Source organism: Macrotis lagotis, chromosome 1, assembly GCF_037893015.1.
Source record: "Macrotis lagotis isolate mMagLag1 chromosome 1, bilby.v1.9.chrom.fasta, whole genome shotgun sequence".
NCBI lineage: Eukaryota > Metazoa > Chordata > Mammalia > Peramelemorphia > Peramelidae > Macrotis > Macrotis lagotis.
This window is the reverse complement of record NC_133658.1, coordinates 424,750,458-424,773,601: the sequence shown is the minus strand read 5'-3', so window position 1 is coordinate 424,773,601 and position 23,144 is coordinate 424,750,458. Positions and strand designations below refer to the sequence as shown.

The 23,144-nt window shown below is 32.2% G+C and overlaps 1 protein-coding gene across 11 annotated transcripts in view; it reads right to left on the bottom strand.

Moving 5' to 3' along the window:
• Positions 1-23,144, bottom strand: part of EML1 (EMAP like 1) — a 311,896-nt gene that overhangs the window by 84,962 nt on the left and 203,790 nt on the right. For 8 of the 11 annotated variants that reach the window (XM_074213065.1, XM_074213063.1, XM_074213066.1 and 5 more), the window contains 5 exons: positions 20,406-20,434; positions 19,098-19,124; positions 11,040-11,169; positions 4,822-4,971; positions 2,321-2,390 (listed from right to left, as the gene is read on the bottom strand). In XM_074213065.1, the coding sequence (XP_074069166.1) occupies positions 2,321-2,390; positions 4,822-4,971; positions 11,040-11,169; positions 19,098-19,124; positions 20,406-20,434 (406 nt within the window). The remainder of the gene's footprint in view (positions 1-2,320; positions 2,391-4,821; positions 4,972-11,039; positions 11,170-19,097; positions 19,125-20,405; positions 20,435-23,144) is intronic. The other 3 variants (XM_074213064.1, XM_074213068.1, XM_074213070.1) reach the window with 1 other exon arrangement.

Here is a 23,144-nt window from a genome sequence, read left to right as displayed (position 1 = left end):
CCTCCTCAAGAAATATTTGTCATCCTACAAGTCTATCAGTTTTGGTACCTTCTGTTCCTCTACTGAAGGGATGGAGAGTGCAGTAAAGAACTCCTTCCAAATTTCCATTTCAAGAGGACTACCAGAGTAGCCATCCCTTCATTTTTCATTCCTTGGATTGTACTGTAATATGTCCTCAGCCCTCTTCTTTTCTCATTTTTCACCTTTTTTTTTTTGTATTTCTATGTCTTCTCCCATTAAACTGTAGAATCCTTGAGGGCAAGTATTCACTTTCTTTTTCATATTTATATTTTTGGCACTTAGCAAATACCCAGCACATAGTGGAAACTTAATAAAAACTTCATTGATCGTCTGCTTCACCCACAGGACATTGTGGGATTTAATATATGGCACTTCAATTTTGCTTGTATCATTAGCTTCTTTTACACTTTAAGAAATGTAATTGTTCCTCTTTTCCATTTTTTTTAAATATTAGGCTTTCTTCCTTTTTAAAAATAGTCTATGAGGCTCTCTAGAAGTATTTTATTACTTATGCTTTCCTTGGTAATGTATTTATTTTTACCTTTCTTATATTTCTGTCATCTAGGTGTGCTTAAAATTTTAATATTCAGCATTTATTTATATATATAAATATACATACATATATGTATGCATATGTGTGTCTGTATATATGGTTTTCTCAAATACTTCTCCTTTAATGAATGTCCATCTTTTTATGATGAATGTTAGGTTCTATCTTTTTATAGAAAATTTCATTTTGATTTGTATCTTTAACTCCTTTTTTTTTTTCAGAACATACCATTCCTTTTTAGAGTTTTTGATAGGTGAAGAATAATCTTAGGTTGTTTAAATTTCCATTAATTTATATATATGTATTTTCCTTTATACTTTCTTTCATAAATATTTTATATATAATCAGATTTTTCTGGTTACTTGTAGAATTTGTTATTTGTAGTTGGAATTACTAGATTTAACCACAGGGTGTCTTGAAGTATACGCTTGCTAATTTTTTTCTTCCTGTAAATGGTCAATGAATTCTTTCAAATGGGGTTTTCCTATATTCAGAAATTCAGAAAATTTTCTTGAATTATTTCTGGAATTCATGAATTATAATATTCAGGCTTTCAATATGTCAAGTTTTTCTTAGGGACTTAAAATCTTTAAGTTGTTTCTTTACAGTCTTATCTTAAGGTCAATGCTATTTTCTTATAAACAAATCATGTATTCTTTCAACATCACTCCCTTTTTCTTTTCTCCACTTTAGTTTATTTGTAATTCAAACATGTTGTTTTTGCTTTTATTTCTTTGAAGAAACTAGCTCCTGTGGATTTAAGTTTTTTCTAATCTGCTAATTATGTCTGCTATGAAAGCTATAAATTCTGACATTTATTCTTTCTTAATTTCTTAGATTTCATTTTTCTTTTGAATTATTCTAGAATTTCTTATTATTACACAGTCTCTTGAGATTCCACAGGGTTCTTTATTTCATTAGGCATTGGTTCACTTCCTTTTTCTTGTAATATTTTTAAAGAAAACTTTGTATTTTCTTTGAGCTTTGGTACTCACCCTTCCTTCAAGTTTTAGGATTTTTTTCTCTGTAGATTTATCTGCTTGTGCTTTATATTTTAAATGAAATTTTCTTCCTTTCAAGATATTTGACATTTCAGTCTTTTTTCCTTATGTTCCCTTATCATTCACTTTCTGACTCTTCTTCCCCAACAAAAGTGGTATTGGGCACATAGTAGGCATTTAATAAATGTTTACTGATTGATTACCTTCATTGAAATGAGAATTTAAAGATTGTTATAATTAACAAAAGTATGTATAGAGTAGCAATATATATTTATACTTATATACAGTCAAAACTCTGTGCCTTGGCAATTGCTGTTCCCTTTTCTATCACACTGACATCATCATTATAAAACAGAAGGACTATCTACAAAACTAAAGGCCATTTTATATTATTCATCCATCATTGGTGGTCTTTCTGCATTTAGCCAGGCAGGTCAATGCTAGGACCATGCACAAAAGCATTCCAGTATGTTAGAACCTATCAGAGTTTGTTCTTCAATGACATTGACTCTGGGAACCCAGGATCATCTCCATACCACAATGAGGCATGGGACTAAGACTTGGTTGATAAGATCATTTTAATCTTAAATGTCTGGACATTTTAAATTAGAAATTAGAGTTGGGTTCTAATAAGTGATTAAACAGTCATTGAAAATTATAACAATTAAGCAAGTTATTTCAATAGTACCAGTAGAAATTTTTCACCTGACTGGTTAATTTTGATTACATGAAAAATATATCAACTCACTTTTCCATCCTTAGATGTACCTGCAACTTGGCCTGTTGCTATGGTGATCCTATCAGGATGAACTGCTAGGCTAGAAAAGGAATATTTGTTAAAATATATACTTTAAAGAGGAACTTTAGTTTTGTTATTATAAATATAATTCATCTACATATAATGTTTAATCAACTTAGATTATAAATAATTTTAAATGTTTTCAGACACAGTATGTTATAGACATTTCACTTAAAAGTATTGTTATCAAAGCATAAGATATTAGACAAGACAATGTTACGGGGCAATTAGTGACAGTTTGGCTATCTTATTTGCATTTCATTATAAGTGATTGAATGAATAATGTTATCATGAGGTTTCATAATGTCATTATAATGTCATTTAGTTTAATTGTATTAACCATATTATTATGAAACAATGAACATTGGGCAATGGAAATAATCCTTGATTTGGAGTCATAATTTGGGTTCAAATTCCAAGTTTGTCACTTAGAACCTCTTTGACCTTAAGCAAGTCACTTCTCTGGGTCTTGTTTTCCTCATCTGTAAAAATGGGGGTATTGAAATACATAACTTTTAAGTCCTTTCAGCTGTAAATCTATGAGCCTATGAATATTTTTCAGAGTATACCTATTTTTGGTTATTTCAACTTCAGATAACTTTTTTCCAGATATTTTTTTTATTTTTCAGATAACTTTCCTATAAAGTTAGCCATTGCCCATGATTAAATTCTCTTTTTTAAAAAACCTGTATTAGAAGGACTTTTGCCTCACACAAGAATGACTTTCAAAGCATAAATTTGAAAAAAAAAGTTTTTAAATTCAAAAGGCTCAAAACAATTTATGAAGAATTCAAATACTCCTAAAAATTATGATGAGAAGTTACCATTTTAAATATGAGATTAATGTGATTAGTCAAATATATTTAATAATAATCATTATATAGAGTTTAGATTCTTGAGAGAATGAAGTCAAAATCCATTTTGATAGAATATAACAATTTTCTGGGAATTCATAACAAGGACATATAAACACAAATAAATATGAAAGCTGTAATGACATATGGTCGGCATTCAATGGAAGGGTTAGTAAAAAAGAACACTGGACCATCATTCAGAAAGTCTAGATTCTGATCCTAGTTCTTTCACTAAATAGCTATGGAAACATCTTATATAACGGAAAACTAAGACCCATGGATGAGAAGTACTTTCTTAAGGTCATATAACAATTTAGTAGAAAAACTGAATTAGTTGTTCTCAAAAATATTTTTCTACTTTAACATATTATAGTCTATGATTCCATGATCTCTTCTAGTTCTTAAATTCTGTGGTCCTATAATTTTAGGATCTCATTTTCTCTATTCTACAAGTTAAAGTTCCTTTCCAGTTCTATTGTGCTATTTGTTGTCTGAGCATCAGTTTACCTGATAATTTAAAAAAAAGTTAACACTATCTCTTTAATACTCTGAACAGCCAAATGCTTAAATTGTCGGAAGACTGTGATATAAAATTCAGGGAACGTAAAGTAAATACAGGTCTTAGTCACATATTTTATTCATATATGAGTAAAACATTATATCTTCACTACCAAAAATCTATTTAGCTCTAGATGGTTGTTAAATCTCAAACAGTAACTTCTTTGTGCTTTCAGTTATACATAACACAAGAGTTATATATATATATATATATATATAAACTGGAACATAATAGGTATATAATAAATGCTTGTTTACCTGACTTATGATCAGAAGGTAAATATAATGGCAAAGGGTCACTGGCAAAAAATAGGAAAGATTCAATTTTTTTGGAACAGATTTTCCAGTTTGATGGGAAATGATTTTACTATGACTACCAAGATTAATTTATCATGATTTGGTTAATAATTATTTAATAAAACTATTAATAGTAACAAACTTTAAGGTTTGTAAAGGGCTTTGTATATATTATTTCATTTGACCCTTTCTTTTCCTGTCTCTTTTTTTTAGGGGTTTTTTTTTTGGCAAGGTAATGGGGTTAAGTGACTTGCCCAAGGCCACACAGCTAGGTAATTATTAAGTATCTGAGGCTGAATTTGAACTCATGTACTCCTGACTCCAGGACCGGTGCTCTATCCACTGGGCCACCTAGCTGCTCTCTTTCCTGGCTTTTTGCTTTTTCTCAACAATAATAGAATGGCTTATATTTTTGATGTGTAGAGATTCACAGTTGAGAAATTTCTTTCCTTACAAAAACCCTATGTAGTGAGTAGTGTAAGTATTACTATGTGTTTTTTATCTGCATATACATACTCCATATTTTATATATGAAGAAACTGAGGTTAAAATGGTAGAGACTTACCCTCCAGTAAATAATAAAGGCTTACTCTAACCTATGTCTTTGACTCCATGCCCAGTGTTTTTTCCAGTACACAATACTGCCTGTTATATTAATACCAATATTAACAACTTTTATGTTAATACCTTCATCACTGAAACAATTGAATAGTTTAGCAATTTAAAATTTTGAACACTCACCACTTCACATCATCATTATGACCAGTATAATGTCTCTGAAGTTGTTCTTCAACATTGAATAAAACTACTACTGATGCAATGAAATATACAGTTTCACCTGTTGGAAGTAGGTATAGGTTATTACGACAGTCTCGTCCCCTATATCCATAGCTTATTAGTATGTCAAGGTGAAATAACATTTATTTTAAATTTGTTGATTATTAATTAAAATAGTTTTTAATTGTTTTTACCAGTATAAGTTACGAAATTTTACTATGACATGGAATGAATGGGATAGAAATTTTTCAAATAACTAAACACAAAATTCAGTCAACATTTTTTTCTACAAAAAACTTTACATTTTTTAACACATTTCCCCCTCATCTAGACACATACCATTTTTGAAAACATATATTAACTAAAAATATTAATTTTACAGGTACATGAGAAAATCAAATGATTGACATGATAATTTTATTTTTAAAAAGCTAACTGATTCAAGTACTTTTGGATTCACTGGTGGGTAGTTTACCAGGAGAGTAGCAGATATTTATGGAAAGGAATATAAGGTATTTAGTATTTTTATGTATAGTGTGTATTTTTCCTGAATGTTTAATGTTTCCTTTATCCACATTTAGAAGAATGTCATTGGTCAGAACTTATTTTAAGCATTTTTTTCTTTCTATCCTATCTTTTTTTATCAGATCTTTTTTTTTTTTAGGTTTTTTTTGCAAGGCAAATGGGGTTAAGTGGCTTGCCCAAGGCCACACAGCTAGGTAATTATTAAGTGTCTGAGACCGGATTTGAACCCAGGTACTACCAGTGCTTTGTCCACTGCACCACCTAGCTGCCTCCTTTTATCAGATCTTAAATTACTAATGATTATATTATGAAACTTATCCTATCAATACATTTGGAGTTGGAGTAATCCTGATTTCAAAGTCTGTTTTGCTTTCTATTCACTCAAAATCTTCTTTTACTTCTTTTACAGAATCTTTAAACTTTTATAAAGATTTGATTGTACACTTTGAACTTTCAGAAACATCTAATTATATTTTCTCCCATTTTTCTTCCCAAACTGAAAATCAAAATATCTGAATTCTAGGGAAGGGCTCTCCCCCACCGAACTTCTATTCTCTGTTTCCCTCCTCTTTCTCTATTCCAATTCTGAACCCCATCTCCTCAGTCTTGTATAGCTGTATTTCTTCAACATTTCCTTAACTCAAATAGCTGATTATCAGTGCCCAAAGGGAGCTTAAGAGATTATTGTCTTCTTCACTTGTCACTTGTAATTTAACTTAATAAATAGTATGGATTTATAAATGTTTTTTGAGTTGAACTGAATGAATATTTTATTTAACAACAAAAAACAAAGCACCGAGAGAGGCAGTAGAGAAGACTGTATATTTTCTGCTGTTCAGTTCAACAACATTTATTAATAATTGAAATTCATAAAGTGTTTTAAGTTGGCAAAGCTCCTTAAGTTTACAAAGTACTTATAAATATTTAAGCATCCTGGGAAGCAAATGCTAAAGTTTTTTAATCAGCATCCATTAAGGAGCTTCCCCATTACATATTATATATATAGATAAATTAACAATATGAAATCTACAGCTAAGCATTGCTTCAATGTCTAATAGGATTGAGTTCAGCACTAACTTATATCTAGTTGGAATGACTCTTTAATCTGGAATTCACACAAAACTAGTTCCCCAATATAATTTACAGATTTGTTCTTAAATTTTCTTAAAAGGTTCTAAATATATTTAGCCTCAAATGCCGCTATGAAATATGAATATGATTTCACTTCTATGAAAGAACCTTCATGAATGTAAGGGAAAAGGTTGTATGTGCTCTATTTCAATTAATCAATATAAAGGCATGGTTCAGTTTTTACAATCTGTAATTAAGATTGTTTATACCTTGATACTTATGTGAAGGAAAATTATGACTGGTTAACCAATCCTCTGGAGACCTTAAAGGGACTAGAGGAATTTCAGGAGTAGACTATTCTAGCAACAAAACAGTCAAGGAATATTCAAGGCTCTGGAGTATTTTGAGGAGTCAGAATCATCTTTCTATAATAGAGAAGTGGGGTGGGTGGATGGAGAGGAGCTCAAAGGGGAATTATACTCTTCACTATTCCTTGAATTCACTGACCACATGACTGGATCAGGAACAGAAAATGCATCCAAGAGACACCTCAAGAAAGGAACCAAGGCTGGAGAAGTGAGAAAAACCCAAGTCATTGTCCTCTATAAAAAATCCAAAGACATACAAAAATCTAACCTCCAAGAGAATAATTTCATAATTATTGGAACTATTCTTATTGCAAGAAGGGACTAAAAGGAGAAAAATCCTGAGAATGATTTTCCAGTTTTCCATGTGGACCTGATAAATACCTGAAACAAACAAAATGATGAATAAAAAGTTAAATAAGAGGTCTGAAGGAGAGAAGACTGGAGGGGAAGGGATGGAGGAAAGAATTGGAAGAATAAAAAGCTTAGAGGAAAAGCAATAAACATTTCTCAAGAGCTTTCTTGAAATCTAGACTAGAAGAGTAGCTAGGTGGCATTGTGGATAGAGCACAGGCCCTAGAGTCAGGAGGATTCGAGTTCAACTCCGGCCTCAGATACTAAATAATTGCCTAGCTGTGTGACCTTGGGCAAGTCACTTAATCCCACTGCCTTAAATAAATAAAATTAAAAAAAAAAGAAAACTAGAATAGACTAATCAAAATTTATGAGATGGAAGAATAAGAGAATAAAGACAAAAGACTGAAGAAAATAGAAGGAAAATAGGCTATCTGATATCAGAATCACCTGACCTGGTAAAAAGGTACCAGAGAAGTAATTTCAGTATCATTGGACTCCCCCCAAACCATAAAAAAGTATGGATGGCATATTTCAGGAAATATGAAAACAGCCCATAGCTACTAGAATGAGAAGGCTAAGTAAAGAGAAAAAGACTCAACCAATCACCCTCTGAATGAACCTCAAAAGAAATTTTCCAGAGATATCAAAGCTAAAATGCAGAATTTCCTCATCAAAGAAAAAAATTTGTGTAAGCATCCAAAAAGAATTAGTTCATGTACCAAGGAACCAGTCACTAGACCTGACAGTTTCTATTCTAAATAAGAAATATATAATTGGAACCTAATTTAAAAAAGACAAAAGATAAGCCCTTATAATCAAGAACATCTTTGAAAAGCTAAGTATAATCCTAAAGGAGGAAAATAAATCTTTAATGGAATATAGACTTTTAAGTAATCCTAATGGGAAGACTAAAAACTATATAGGAACTTTGAAATACAAATATAAGCCAAGAGAAATAGAAATATAAATTTATTTGAGCAAATGGATGATGCTGAGCTATTATCGTATGGGGAGAAGAAATATGGGTCCTGTCATAACTTTAATGTTTTCAGAAAAGGGTTAGAGAAGTTAAATAAGAAAGAGAGGATCTATGGGTGATTTGGTTCCATTCTATTAAGAGGGAAAAGATAAAGTAGGATAAAAGAGTGAAGAGAGGAGGAATAAGGGAATTAGAACTTGCTATTCTTCCCTGATTATTTTCCTGGTTTATAATTGCCTATGTTAAGTGAAGTGAATCAGTATATCCTATTCTGATCCCAAGACCTGCTCTGTATCTAAGCAGAATAATGAGGTGCCTCCCAAGGCTATACAATCAACCACTCCCAAAGGACTTGAGAAAACCTACTTGCCTAGTCACAGCTGCTGTAACTGTTGTATAGTCCTGCACTGGTGGACATATCCTGAGAAAAATCATTTAAGCCCCAAATAATTTAAGCCCATATAATATCTGGTTCCATTATACTAAGATGGAGAAATTCTGATTTGTAAATAAGTTCCTTGTACTGAAAGTAATTAATTAAACTGCTACTTGATTACTGGAAGGAACCAAGGTTGGCTCAGTAACACTAGTTTGAATTTGGCACAACAGGAAGCCTATATATACACTACGAGGAGGTGATGAGAGGTATTAGTAGAATTTCCATTGCCCTCAAGAAAAGCCACAATTCAAATTGTGTGCTGGGGAAGACTTTTTAAGGTTTTTGCAAGGCAAATGGGGTTAAATGGCTTGCCAAAGACCACACAGCTAGATAATTATTAAGTGTCTGGAACCAGATTTGAACTCAGGTACTCCTGACTCCAGGGCTGGTGCTCTATCCACTTCACCACCTAGCCACCGCATTGCGGAAGATTTTTGAGAGTTCCTTGGACAACAAAGAGATCAAATGACTCAATAGTTAAAGAAAATTAATTAAGGCTTTTCCTTGGAGGGTTAAATACTGAAGCTTGAAGCTTAATGCTTTGGTCATATAATGAGAAGATACCCTAATATTGGGAAAAAATTGAAGGGAGTGAGATGGATAGTGTCATGGAAACAATGAACATGAACTTGAATAGACACAAGAGATAATGCAGGACAGAAAGACCTGTCATGCTATGGTCCAAAGAGCCAAGCAAAGTTGGATACAATTGAATGACTTAGCAACGAAAAACAAAATATGCCTTCCAGACTTAGTGAATTATGTTCCTATATTGAATTTAGGGATGTAGGGGACTAGTCATTTTAAGTACTCTCTTTTTAAAAATATAGGAATGATTTTCTTTCATCCTTTGTTATTATTGTTATTATTTTTATGGCTCACTAGTGTCTCACTGTATAGTAACTCAATTTCAATTCCAAAGAAGCATTGTTTAATCATCTTTTGAGGCATTATTATTTTCTTAGAGTTCCGCCTAATACAGTCTTCCTACCCTTCCTAGGTTTTTCATTCATAGGCAAAACATATTCTTTATGTGAACATCTTGATGTCCCATGTCACTTAAAATTCCTTCTTCAAAATTAAGCTTACTTATTAGAGTATATTTTTTTTAAAAAGCAAGGATCTTTCTTTTACTTATAGGCCTAAGGTCTACCAATTTACGATCACATTCATGAAGATTTTCCCTCTATTTTTAAGTTCTTGACTAATTTCTTTCTATTGGAAAGCAGAAATTAAGGTTAGTTAACCACAGTGATGGAATGGTTAGGTGTTGCAGTGGATAGACTACTGGTCTTGGAATCAGGAAGATTCATCTGCATGGGTTCAAATCTGGGTTCGAATCCAGCCTCAAACTGTGAAACTCTGGACAATATATTTAACCCTGTCTGCCTCAGATCCTCAGAGAATGAAATGGCAAATCATTCCAATATCTTTGCTAAGAAAACACAAATGGGTTCACAAAGATTTGGAAGCAAGTGAATTGACTGAACAAATCCCTGGCCATGCTGTTTAATACATAGTCTTTCTAAGAATATAATCTGTATGACTATAAGCATAAAACACACACATAGATAGATAGATAGATAGATAGATAGATAGATAGATAGTGTTTTAAGTTTTTCAAAGCTTTTATATAATAACCCTGTGAGTTAGGTAATGAAACTATTATTTTCTTCATTTTACACATAAATAACCCAAGGGTCAAGTGTGTTTGAGTATATTACCAATGTCTACAAAGCCTGAAAATGCTAGGATTAGTACTTAAACTCCCATCTTCTAATTCTGGATCCTGTGCCTTATCCACTATATATCATTTTGACTAATAGATGTCATTTTAATATTGCTTTTACAGAAAAGACAACTCTCTATTCATTGCAAAGAACTACAGAGTAGAAAACTTAACAATATTCCATTTTAGTGCACAAAATAGCTTTTCATGGAACAGTAAAGCTGAAAAGACTCTCAGAGATGATCTAGTTCAAATGCATTTCACAGCTGAGGAAAAAGAAGCCCAGAGATTACAAAAGTAGTAAATGGCACATAGCCAAGACTCAAACTGAGGTCTGATTCCAGCTCTTGGATTTTTCCCACTATATCACATCATCTCTACTGGGTGTATTTTCTTTTTTTTATATTTGTTTTTTAATTTTTATTTAAGGCAATGGGGTTAAATGACTTGCTCAAGGTCACACAGCTAGGCAATTATTAAGTGTACGAGTCTGGATTTGAACTCAGGTCCTCCTGACTCCAGGGCTGGTGCTCTCTCCACTGCACAACTTAGCTGCCCTGAGTGTATTTTCAAAACACTATATTAAATGTGCCTCTAAAATATATAATTGATTTTTAATGGAATTGAGTTTTTTAATTTTATAAAATCTAAATAAAACTTAAAATGAACATTAAACAACTACTAATTCCAACATGATAACAAACAAATAAAGGATACACCCATTCCAGTTTAAGTCTCTTGGTTGGTAGCTCTACTTTTGCTTCCAAATTATAGGATTCCACTTGATCTTTGGGCATGTACATGGTAACAGGACGTCCACGAAGAAACATTTTTACGTATCCCTCCTCTATAAAAGAGTACAAATATGTCAATGTAATAGCCAGTTCATAAATAAATTGAAAAATAAACTTCACACCCTCTCACACATCTATAATCTTAAAGAAGAAAACTTTAGGTGTAATGGATGCTCACTGAAAGATTCCTTAGGAAAAAAGTTAAAACAGTGATATACTACGAAATGAAAGTTTTTTGTTTTGTCATTCTACCATATAAATAAATCATATGATATAGAATTTTCTAACAAAATATTATAAATGTTAAAATACAATAAATTAAAATGATTTTCTGAAGGGACATTTTAGTACTTTATTTTTCTCTGTTATCAGTATAGAGAAAAATACCATCAAAGCAAAAATTGCAATTAATTCAAAGAAATCCAGTTAATTTTTAAAACTGACTACAATGCAATCTTTCATATATAGATGCACAAAGTACTTTTTTATTACTTAAATTTATTTGTTATATCTCAATGCAAATATAAATTCTGATATACTTTAATATCATATAAGAACACAACCATCAGCAGAGGGTATCATGCTAGCAAACATGCAAAAAGAAAAGAGAAGTGGCTCAAGTGAGAGTTAAAATGGGGCCAAAAGAATCAAAGACAGATGTTAAATCTGTTAAGTAGACAAATGCTAAAGAAAAATATATTTAAGAAATTCAACTTTCTATAACAGGCATAAACATTTCTAAAAGAAAATGGATTTTGTATAGAAATACTATACTAGAGAACAACAAAAAAATCAAATAACAATTAAAAATGCTGACTTTATGCTTTAAAAAACTTGGAAGTTTGAGAAATAGCATATAGTTTGATCAGTACTTTGGGGAACTGATATGGCCCAGGTTAACTATCCTGTGAAGAAGTCTGTTCAGCCTCTGATTTTTTTATGTGTTCCTTGATTTCTATAATTCTATCATTCCATCATTAAATATATCATTATATCTACCTTTCATTCAATTCAAACAGTATCTGAAAAGTTATACATAGAATACTCATGATCATAGAGGAAAGAGGGCAAGATTCTTATAAAAACTGAATAAGATAAAGCATAATGTTTAGCAAATTACATTCATTTGTCAATTTTAAGGATTTTTGAGTTAAAACTTTAAACAAATGCAACAGCCTAATCTTATTTTATCTTGTATGTCCTTTAAGTCCCTTTGATAAAAACTTTATAGCATATATTTAATTTGGTTGCTAATTGTTCTTCCAGGTTCTTTAATCTCATCTCCTGACAGTCACTTTAGTACCTTTGATTCTAGTATTGTCATATTTCTCACATTCATTCATTCCTTTGTTTCTACTCTTAACTGCCTTCTTTCTAGCTCAGGTCCTCATCATCTTAAACCTGAATTACCGCAATATCTTCCTAATGACTCCACTGTTTCTCATCTTCATTTTGCATAGTAACTCCAGGCTGATAATCTTCCTTAATCCTAATTTTATAGATTTTTTTCATCTATGCTAAAGCATTATTATTTTCTACTATATCAAGTCCAAAGTCCCTTGCCTGTTTTTCACCCTAGGTGGCTTTATTTGTCATTATTTCCTAATAGAGATACTTTATTCTGATGACATTGATCTTTGACCAATCTGGCAAATGTATTCTGCTCAATCCTGACTTTGTGTACTTGCTCATCCTTTGGACTTGCCTATTTATCAAAATTCTTTAAAGTCATTCTTAAGTGCTATTTCCCCTGGATACTTTTTCCATTTATCATGGAATTTTACAATTCATTAGAGACATGGGAGGACATCTAGGTTAGCTGCGTGGATCTTTTATTGCTCACTGGTTTTCCTTTTTTTCTGAATATAAACTCCAATACTTAAAATCTCTCTCAACTTAACACAATTACAATCGAATTGTCTTACGTTTTTTGATAAGTGAAAGACAATATGGTATCTATTAAGAACACTGTTCTTGGAGTCCAAAGACCTGCACAAATATCCTTAGCTTTGCTAAGTTTCTTGAACTCTTTAAGCTTTAGTGTCCTCACTTATAAAATAAAAGGGATGATATTCGTACTATGCAAGTCATAAAGCACTACATAAGTGTGAGTTAATATTACTCTATTTTTTAAGAACTTGCCTGAAATCAGTACATTTATCTTTTTCCCACTTTTTGATTGATAAAGATGTCATTTTTAATTTATTTTTATTAAAGATATTATTTGAGTTTTACATTTTCCCCCAATCTTGCTTCCCTCCCCCCCACAAAAAAGCACTCTGTCAGTCTTTACTTTGTTTCCATGTTGTACATTCATCCAAATTGGGTGTGATGAGAGAGAAATCATATCCCTAAAGAGAAGTCTAAGAGGTAACAAGATCAGACAATAAGATATCTGGTTTTTTCCTAAATTAAAGGGAATAGTCCTTGCACTTTGTTCAAACTCCACAGCTCCTTATCTGGATACAGATGGTACTCTCCTTTGCAGACAGCCCAAAATTGTTCCCGATTGTTGCACTGATGGAATGAGCAAGTCCTTTAAGGTTGAGCATCACTCCCATGTTGCTGTTAGGGCTTACAGTGTTTTTCTGGTTCTGCTCATCTCAGTCAGCATCAGTTCATGCAAATCCCTCCAGGTTTCCCTGAAATCCCGTCCCTCCTGGTTTCTAATAGAACAATAGTGTTCCATGACATACATATACCACAGTTTGCTAAGCCATTCCCCAATTGAAGGACATTTACTGGATTTCCAATTCTTTGCCACAACAAACAGGGCTGCTATAAATATTTTTGTACAAGTAATATTTTTACCCTTTTTCCTCATCTCTTAAGGGTATAGACCCAATAGTGGTATTGCTGGGTCAAAGGGTATGCACATTTTTGTTGCCCTTTGGGCATAATTCCAAATAGCTCTCCAGAAGGGTTGGATGAGTTCACAGCTCCACCAACAGTGTAATAGTGTCCCAGATTTCCCACATCCCTTCCAACAATGATCATTATCCTTCCTGGTCATATTGGCCAATCTGAGAGGTGTGAGGTGGTACCTCAGAGAAGCTTTAATTTGCATTTCTCTAATAATTAATGATTTAGAACATTTTTCATATGACTATGGATTACTTTGATCTCCTCATCTGTAAATTGCCTTTGCATATCCTTTAACCATTTGTCAATTGGGGAATGGCTTTTTGTTTTAAAAATATGTCTCAGTTCTCTGTATATTTTAGAAATGAGTCCTTTGTCAGAATCATTAGTTGTAAAGATTGTTTCCCAATTCACTACATTTCTTTTGATCTTGGTTACATTGGTTTTATCTGTGCAAAAGCTTTTTAATTTAATGTAATCGAAATCATCTAATTGGTTTTTGGTGATATTCTCCAACTCTTCCTTAGTCATAAACTGTTTCCCTTTTCATAGATCTGACAGGTAGACTAGTCCTTAATCTTCTAATTTGCTTATAGTATTGTTTTTTATTTCTATGTCCTATAACCATTTGGATCTTATCTTGGTAAAGGGTGTGAGGTGTTGGTCTAATCTAAGTTTCTTCCATACTAACTTCCAATTTTCCCAGAAATTTTTATCAAAGAGGGAGTTTTTATCCCAATAGCCAGACTCTTTGGGTTTATCAAACAGCAGATTACTATAATCCTCTCCTGCTTTTACACCTAGTCTATTCCACTGGTCCACCACTCTATTTCTTAGCCAATACCAAACAGTTTTCATGACTGATGCTTTATAATATAATTTAAATCGGGTAGGGCTAAGCCACCTTCGTTTGCACTTTTTTTCATTAAGCTCCTGACAATTTTTGACTTTTTATTTCTCCATATGAATTTACTTACAATTTTTTCTAACTCATTAAAGTAATTTTTTGGAATTTTGATTGGTAGGGCACTAAACAGATAGTTTAGTTTTGGTAGAATTGTCATTTTTATTATATTAGCTCTACCTATCCATGAGCAGTTAATATTTGCCCAGTTATTTAAATCTGATTTAATTTGTGTGAGAAGTGTTTTATAATTGTTTTCAAAAAGATTCTGAGTCTGTCTTGGCAAATAGACTCCCAAATATTTTATATTGTCTGAGGTTACTTTGTATGGGATTTCTCTTTCTAGCTCTTCCTTCTGTTTCTTGCTAGACATATATAGAAAAGTTGAGGATTTATGAGGGTTTATTTTATAACCTGCAACTTTGCTAAAATTGCTAATTGTTTCCAGTAGTTTTTTAGATGATTTCTTGGGATTTTCTAGGTAGAGCATCATGTCATCTGCAAAGAGTGAGAGTTTTGTCTCTTCCTTCCCAATTCTAATTCCTTTAACTTCTTTTTCTTCTCTAACCGCTGATGCTAACATTTCCAATACAATATTGAATAGTAGTGGTGATAATGGGCACCCTTGTTTCACCCCTGATCTTATTGGGAATGCCTCTAGCCTCTCCCCATTGAATATAATGCTTGTTGATGGTTTCAGATAGATACTGCTAATTATTTTAAGGAACAGTCCATTTATTCCTACACTCTCTAGTGTTTTTAATAGGAATGGATGCTGTATTTTGTCAAAAGCTTTTTCAGCATCTATTGATATGATCATATGATTTCTGATAGGTTTGTTGTTGATATAATTAAGTATACTAACAGTTTTCCTAATATTGAACCAACCCTGCATTCCTGGAATAAATCCTACTTGATCATAATGTATTATAGTAGTGATGACTTGTTGTAATCGTTTTGCTAAGATTTTATTTAGGATTTTTGCATCTATATTAATCAGGGAGATAGGTATATAATTTTCTTTCTCTGTTTTAACTCTTCCTGGTTTAGGTAACAGTACCATATTGGTTTCATAGAGTTAGGCAGAGTTCCATCTTTCCCTATTTTTCCAAAGAGTTTATATAGGATTGGAACCAATTGTTCCTTAAATGTTTGGTAGAATTCACTTGTGAATCCATCAGGCTCTGGAGATTTTTTTTTTTAGGGAGTTCAGTAATGGCTTGTTGAATTTTTTTTCTGAGATAGGGTTGTTTAGGTATTTAATCTCTTCTTAATTTAACCTGGGAAACTTATATTTTTGTAAATATTCATACATTTCACTTAGATTATCATATTTATTGGCATAGAGTTGGGCAAAATAGTTTTGAATTATTACTTTAATTTCCTCCTCATTGGTGGTGAGTTCACCTTTTTCATTTATGATACTAGCTATTTGGTTTTCTTCTTTCTTTTTTTAATCAAATCGACCAGAGGTTTATCAATTTTATTGGTTTTTTCATAATACCAACTTTTGGTTTTATTTATTAATTCAATAGTTCTTTTGCTTTCAATTTTATTAATTTCTCCTTTAATTTTTAGAATTTCTAATGTGGTACTTAATTGGGCATTTTTGATTTGTTCTTTCTCTAATTTTTTTAGTTGCATGTTTAGTTCATTGATTTCCTCTTTGTCCAATTTATTCATATAAGCATTTAGAGCTATAACATATCCCCTGAGAGTTGCTTTGAATGAATCCCATAGGTTTTGGTATGTTGTTTCATTATTATCATTATCTATGATAAAATGGTTAATTCTTTCTATAATTTGTTTTTTGTTCCACTCATTTTTTAAAATGAGGTTATTCAGTTTCCAATTTGTTCTAGGTCCTTGACCCAGTATTGCATATGACTTTTATTGCATTGTGATCTGAGAAAGATGTATTCACTATTTCTGCCTTTCTGCAGTTGATCATTAGGTTTTTATGTCCTAGTACATGGTCAATTTTTGTATAAGTTCCATGTACTGCAGAGAAAAAGGTATATTCCTTTCTATCCCCATTCAGTTTCCTCCATAAATCTACCATATCTAATTTTTCTAACAATCTATTTACCTCCCTAATTTCTTTCTTGTTTGTTTTATGATTTGATTTATCTAGATCTGATAGCAGGAGGTTGAGGTCTCCCACTAGTAGAGTTTTGCTGTCTATGTCTTCCTGTAATTCTTTCAGCTTCTCCTCTAAGAATTTGGATGCTGTCCCACTGGGTGCATATATATTCAATATTGAAATGACTTTATTGTCTATGGTACCTTTTAGGAGGATATAGTTTCCTTCCTTATCTCTTTTAACGCTATCTATTTTTGCTGCTGCTTTGTCTGAGATAAGGATTGCTACCCCTGCTTTTTTTTACTTCAGCTGAAGCAAAATATATTTTGCTTCAACCTTTTACCTTTACTCTATATGTATCTCTCTGCTTCAAATGAGTTTCTTGTAAGCAGCATATTGTAGGATTCTGGTTTTTAATCCACTCTGCTATTTGCTTACGTTTTAAGGGAGAGTTCATCCTATTCACACTTAAGGTTATGATTACTAATTCTTTATTGCCCTCCATGCTATCTTTCCTCTGTTTGTATTTTTCCCCCTTTCCCTCTTTTATCCATATTCCCTAGTCTTTTGTTTCTGAAAACCACCCCCTTCAGTGTTTGCCCTCCTATATCACACCCTCCCCTTTCTTTCCCTTTCCCTTTTTCCCTTTTCCCTTCCCTTCCTTTTATTATTTCCCCTTATTTCCCCCACTCCCCTTCCCTTTCTCCATCCCCCCTCCCCTTTTCCCCTTTTAATACTTAAAAGGTTAGATGTTTTATAAGTTAACCAAGTATATGTAGGTTGACTACTCTGACTATTTTTGTCATTATCTTGTATTAGTCATAACTCCTGAACTAAATTCTAATCTAAGGAGGGCAAACACAGTCTTACAGTTTCCTTAGAATTCAGTGCTCTCCACAGAGTAAGTACTCAATGGATATGTATTTACTGACACTAATTTTATGGGTAATCATTATAGATTATATGTAAGAAAAACTGAAAAGTTGTTTGGAAACTGCCCTTTGGATCAAATATTTGTTATTCAAGTTACTATATTCAATGTGAAATTATAGTTTTAAATTGTATTCATGAATCTAAATATTCTGAGACATCATAATGAAATTATGATACACTGAGGGTCACTGTGCCAGTAATTATGTTTATATCAATAATACTCTCATTTCAGACTTAATATTAGAGACATTTGGAAAGTTACTGTATATTAGAAACTTGGGAAGTCACTATATATTAGTAATCAAAAGTGAAAAATTATCAAGATGGTTATGAAAAAGAACTGCTTTGTTCAACTGAAATTTTGGCTTGAACAAATTGATAAAAAAATACAACAAAAAACTTAGATTCAATAATTAATGGCTAATATTATAATAGTATCTAGAAGCACTAGATTCTAGACTGATGGATGAAAAAATACTTGGAGACCCTAGATCAATAGAATTAGGATTAGGTCCAATCCAATAATTTTTCCATTAAGGAATAAATGTTTTCTGAACTAAATAAATTAATGAATGAAGTTATATCAATGTTTTTATAATGCCCTAATAAAATGATTTGGGGAAAGAGGAAAAATTAGGTCATTCCCACAACATTTAAAATTATGTATGCAATATGAAAAATACAAATATATTATATAGTAATTAATAACATTTAAACTCATAAAATTCTATATTACTACTTAAAGTGCTGAATATATTCATACATTTTTTTATATTGAAAATTCAGAGAATCTATCTCTTCTAAACAAAAAGGAGCAAGAGAAAAGCAATGCTTTTTCAGACATTCATTAGAACAACAGCAAGCAACCACCAAATCTACAGGCTTTTTAGTAGGGATATTTCAGCAGAAGTGCAGGATATAATTTCAAACACAATGGGGCATCCAGGGATTGCCATATAGCTCTCTTAAGATTTTTTTAAAGTTCCTAGTATCTGCCAAGATCCAAATTATAGCCTCTAATTGGAACATATCCAAGGAGACACTTAAGAATGCTTTTAACAAAGTAAATTGAAGTGGATTGTAGTGCAAAAAAAATTCATACAGGAAGACTTTGTGTTTGCCTGTATGAAAAGGAAGTTTCTGCAGCCTGGGTAGTAGTTTTGCTCAGAGAGCTATGAGGTTTCAGAGGTGAAGCCTACCTTTGCAGTGTGTCACACGGCGTTTCCCTTGTAATTTCAGAGACAGAGACAGAAGTGCTTGATAAAGAGATGTTCAAGTACAACAAGACTGCCCTGATTCCTGCTCTATCACTTATCCATCTATTTTCAGTTGGAGGCTACCCTGTCAAATGATTATTTATTGACCATTCAAGGGATTTTTACAAGTGCCTTCAATACCAAGTTCTTTGAGGTGCCCATGATATACTTCAATGATCCATGATTTCATCATTTGGGGTACTCAAATCACCCAGTACTGATCACAATCCCTCCATGCTTTAGTAGACAATTTAATAAATGACTCTGGCCAAAGTAAACAAAAAACAAATAGTCGATGGTCATGATCTGAAGGTAAGCCTCTCTGAACTTTTAATACTCTGATCCTCAGACCATAGATACACAGTCCATTGCCGGGTCATACACAAAGATTCTCCAGTTTGGTAGAAGCTTGGCAGAGCTTGCACTCCCCTGGAATTACCTATGAGAAACTAGGGTCATCACACTGTGATGAGGCATAGAGAAGGATGTCAGTGGAGGTTGATAAAATGTACACTGACAAAATTATTTTTAATTAATTTTTAATTAAGACAAAGCAAAATTAAATGAGTTTCTTCAACTTGGATACTTGTGAAGAGAGTTTGCATCTTCAATGCAATTTAAAATAAGGTTAATACACTAAAGTAGCATTTCCCTTATGAAATGTGTTAAAAGAAAAAAATAGATGTATACAGGTATATATTAACTATTAGTGTGCAGTATAGGAAATCAAAAGGCAAAAAAAAAGTTACTTTTAGACAGGGTTATAATTTGATGCATCAGAAGCTTCCCCTTTTAAAGAAATGCAAATGTTTATGAAAGAAGCCTAGTTAGTAACAAAGGAAACAGAAGCCCTTTATCTTTCAACATAGAAAATCCTGTTATAGCATGGGCAGTGGCAATTCAATCTTCCCCCATATTGCCAAATTAAAGTACCTTAAATCCAGTTTGGAAAGGGACCAATTACAGGGTTAAGAGTCTCTAGAACCTTTAAAATCTTGGTCTCGCTGTTAATGACCAAAAAAAGAGTACGAATTATTATCTGAATCACTTGATAACTGGGTGCTAAGCCGATATAGTATACTTCTCTTACATAATCTCCAACATACAAATGTTATAGACTTTCTTATCAGTGAATTCAGTGAAAAAAAGGTGAAATGCTCAAATTCTATATCTCTGAAATCTTTTGTTCTTAGTAATATCTATAGATCTGAAGAGACAAGGGCACACAGAGTAAAATAAAATCAGACTTACCTGCACTGAAAATTGGTTCCTTGGGTTTGCTAAAGACATGAAACAGAAAATAAATATAAATATCGAGAGGCATCTCTGGGAGATAATACATTATACATGCAAAATAAGCCTCTACTACAATCAGCTGCAGTAATTGATTTTGCTTTAAGGTGGCATAAATTTATTTTTCTTTCATTATTACTAATGAAAAAACTGAGTAAGTTATGGTATATGAATGTGATGAAATAATATGATGTTGTGAGAAATAAGAAAATAGATGATTTCAAAAGAGATATGGAAAGACAAACTGATGCAGAGTAAAGTAAAAATAATTCATAGTAACTATCAATAATATTAAAATGAACAAATTAAACAACTTATAAACTCACAAAGAATAAAAATGAGTAGAATCAGAAGAATAAGTAATATGTTAACAAGTATATATAAATAATATATACCATATATATATATATATATATATATATATATATATATATATTCTGTATGTACACACAACCACATTTTAAAGACAACTTTAAAAGCTCTAAGAATTAGGATCAATACAATGATTATTTATAATTTTAAAGGTTAAACCAAACTATATACCTCTTGACACAATGAGGCATATTTTGCATACAATGAAGGAATTGCTTTTGCTTGACTCTACATATTTGTTACCAAAATTTGGGTTTTTTTCCTTCTTAGTCAATTGGGTATTGTTGGAACAGGAGGGAATGAAAATTGATTTGTTTAAAGTTTGAAATAAAGAAACTGGAGATGATATAAATGTTAAATGTAGCATGTGCTTTCAAATAAGGTCACTATGTTGTTATTTTGGCTTACTTGATTTACTTTGTTACAAGACACTTCTTGAAGATAAGAGTAATTTTTAATACAATGCCCAAATAAAATATATCAAAACTTTTTTAATAAGAAAAAAATTACCAAGGGTTTCAATTATAACCCTTAGGTAGATGAAATCCTTAAAGTATCTAGTTCTGAGTTGCCTTCTGAGCTTAAGATCTACATCTTTGTCTTAAGGCAGACTTTAATTGGATTTAATTGTCATCTTTATGTTGATATACTTAAATCAATCTATATTGTTCCAACATGTTTTCTAAGCTCCAATCTCACATATCCATCTGCCTTCTAGACATCTTAAATACAACATACTCAAAATGGAACTAATTTACCTGTAAGCCCTGCCTCTCCCTTAACCACAACTAACTTTCTATATTACTATATAGAGGACAAATCTGGTTTGTAAGCTAAACGGCTCATTCTCTTACCTCCCACATTTAATCTGCTGCCAAGGCCTTTCAATTTCACCAATGCTACACCTGTCAAATATGACCCTTCTTCTGATACTGTTACCACTCCAGTACAGGCCCTCATGCCTGGACTATTCCAATAGCCTGCTAGCAGGTCTGCCTGCTTTAAGCCTCTCCCCACTCTAATCTATTCTTCATTCAGCCAACAAAATGATTTTTCTAAAACATAAGTCCAATCGGGTCACTTCCCTGATGCTTCCTTCAGCTGAATCTACAAAATACTGTTCATCATTCAAAGTTCTTTGTAACCCTGCCTCTTCTTACTTTTCTAGTCTATATGTGAGGACTATTGAATCCAGAGTCAATAGATATTCCATCTCTTGAATCTGAGCATTTTCTCTAGCTGTCTCCCATGCTTGGCCCATAGAACTTCCTTAGGTCCCAACTAAAATCCCATCTTTTACTGGAAGTTCCCCAGTCCTTTTTAATTTTGGTGCTTTCCCTCTGTTGATTATATTCTACTTACCCTGTTGTAACAATACACTTGTTGGTATGCTGTCTTCTTCCATTAGATCATAAGTTACTTCAAGGCAGGGCTTCTTTTGCCTTTTTTTATCCCTAGCACTTAGTACAGTACCTGGCACATGGTAGGTGCTTTAAAATTGATTAACTGATTACAGGATAATTTTACCTGAATGTTCTACAAACACCTCAAATTCAACGTGTTCAAAAACTTTCTAAACTGCCTTTTCCCACTTTACTCCATCTTCCATGTTGGAAACCTTGGTATTCTCTTTGATTTCCCTCTTTCACCTTTCATGTTTAATTAATTACTATGTTTTGATTCTTCTCACAAAAGTTTTTTTATATTTGTCTCTTCTTTTTTGCTATTTTTTCCAATTACATGCAAAGATAGTTTTCAACATTCATCTTTTTATAAGATTTTGAGTACCACATTTTTCTACAGCTCACCCTTCCTTTTCTCCCTCCCCATGACAGTGAGCAATCTAATTGATATAAGTTGTAGATTTACAATTATGTTTAACATGATTTAAGATTATTCATGTTGTAAAATTAGAATAAAAAGGTAAAAAGCCATGAGAAAGAAAGGAAAAACAGAAAACATTCACTTTGCTCTGCATTCATAGTTTTTCTTTGGATGTGGATGACATTTTTCAAACCAAGGTTTTCAGGATTGTCCTTGATTCCTGAACTAATGTTATTGTTAATGTATACAATGTTCTCCTGGTTCTACCCACTTCATTCATCATCAGTTCATGCAAACCTTTCCAGGTTTTTCTGAAGTTCAGATGCTCATGATTTCTTACAGGTCAGTAGTACTCCATTACATTCATATACTAGAATTTGTTCAACCATTCCTCAATTGATGAGCATCCCTTCATTTTCCACATCTTTGCTACTTCAAAAAAGGTTGCTATAAATATTTTTGTACATGTGGATCTTTTCCCCCCTTTCTTGTGATTCTTTG